Genomic DNA, 1,233 nt, shown 5'->3' on the forward strand with positions numbered 1-1,233 from the left:
GATTATGGAAATATAAGTGTTTTTTTTACTTTCAGTCGTTTTATGCATGAAATTTAAATATGATCAGACTGTTTATTAAGTATAAACATCTTTTTTCTGAAATATGAAAAAACAGACAGATGTTTGTTTTATTTAATTTTTTATAATAGTATTATGAATTTTTTTGTTTGTATTCCATGAAATTAATGTATTTTATATTGTAAGTGCTGTGATGGTAAAATCATTTTGATGCAATCGTTGTAAAGAGATAGATTTTTTCATTTATGCGACGGCAATGTTTGTTTGTCATAAACTAGATATATTGTTGGAATAGTAGAATGGAAAATAAAATTTTCCAAAAATAAAAAGAAATAATAAAACCGTTGTAGAGATGGAACAATCTTTTTGGAACAACTTAATCAGAAGCAAGCAACTGATAAAAGTGAAGAATTGAAAAACTTCACTTGATTTGATAATGAAAATAAAGAGCGCACGTCAGTTGGCTTCGTCAAATCTTGCTTGTAAGCAAGACGCAGACATGCGTTATACATGCCACAAGCGGTGCAATTCAAATATGAGGCAATTTTTGCACGATTTCGACGCATCTCCAGTTTCAGCCGTTGCTTCAAGTACAACAACATTTAGCTGGAAAAGTGCAAACTGGCTGCAGCCTTTAGAAACAGCAGCTGCTCGAACCATGCAGAACAGCCATTTCAGTTGCTTCAAACTGCCCGGCGCGTTGATAGCATTTATTGCAAAATTATACGATCATATTCTGCATGGATTTACTGAAAACGAATTCAATCTTGTGGTCGGCTTGCTTTTCTACTTTTTCACAGGTGATCATTTATAAATTTGTTAGCTATTATTATAATTATTATTCTATTTTCAAAATGTATTATCCCTGTCATTTGCCGTAAAAATTGTTCAAAAGCATATTTTATTTTTCGTCTCATCAATCAATATCATTTAGCTTTTCAGCTTCTGTCAGTTGTGTTCACTTTAAACTGAAATGAACAAAATTGAACGGCAATTTTTCTTTTTCGCAAAAATGTGGGAGTCACGGGTCCAAACGGGGTTTGAGAAGATTGGATCATCGAAAGAAAGCAGAAAAGAATTCAGCATACGTCGAGCAGATCTTACGTCGGGCTGAAAAGTCCCTAGTAAGCATTTTTTAATACACACCAGTTGCAAAGTAACCAAACCGGTCGTGGAAATAAGCATCATGTTGCAGATCCTTTTACCAACCACTCG

At 33.4% G+C, this 1,233-nt stretch overlaps 1 protein-coding gene across 1 annotated transcript; it reads left to right on the forward strand.

Moving 5' to 3' along the window:
- The first annotated feature begins 454 nt into the window (after positions 1–454).
- Positions 455–832, forward strand: Tsp_15265 (hypothetical protein). The gene has a single exon (XM_003368675.1). The coding sequence runs from the start codon at positions 455–457 to the stop codon at positions 830–832; it is 378 nt and encodes a 125-aa protein (XP_003368723.1).
- Positions 833–1,233: the final 401 nt, after the last annotated feature.

Source organism: Trichinella spiralis (genome assembly GCF_000181795.1).
Source record: "Trichinella spiralis strain ISS 195 chromosome Unknown Scfld2137, whole genome shotgun sequence".
NCBI classification, from domain to species: domain Eukaryota; kingdom Metazoa; phylum Nematoda; class Enoplea; order Trichinellida; family Trichinellidae; genus Trichinella; species Trichinella spiralis.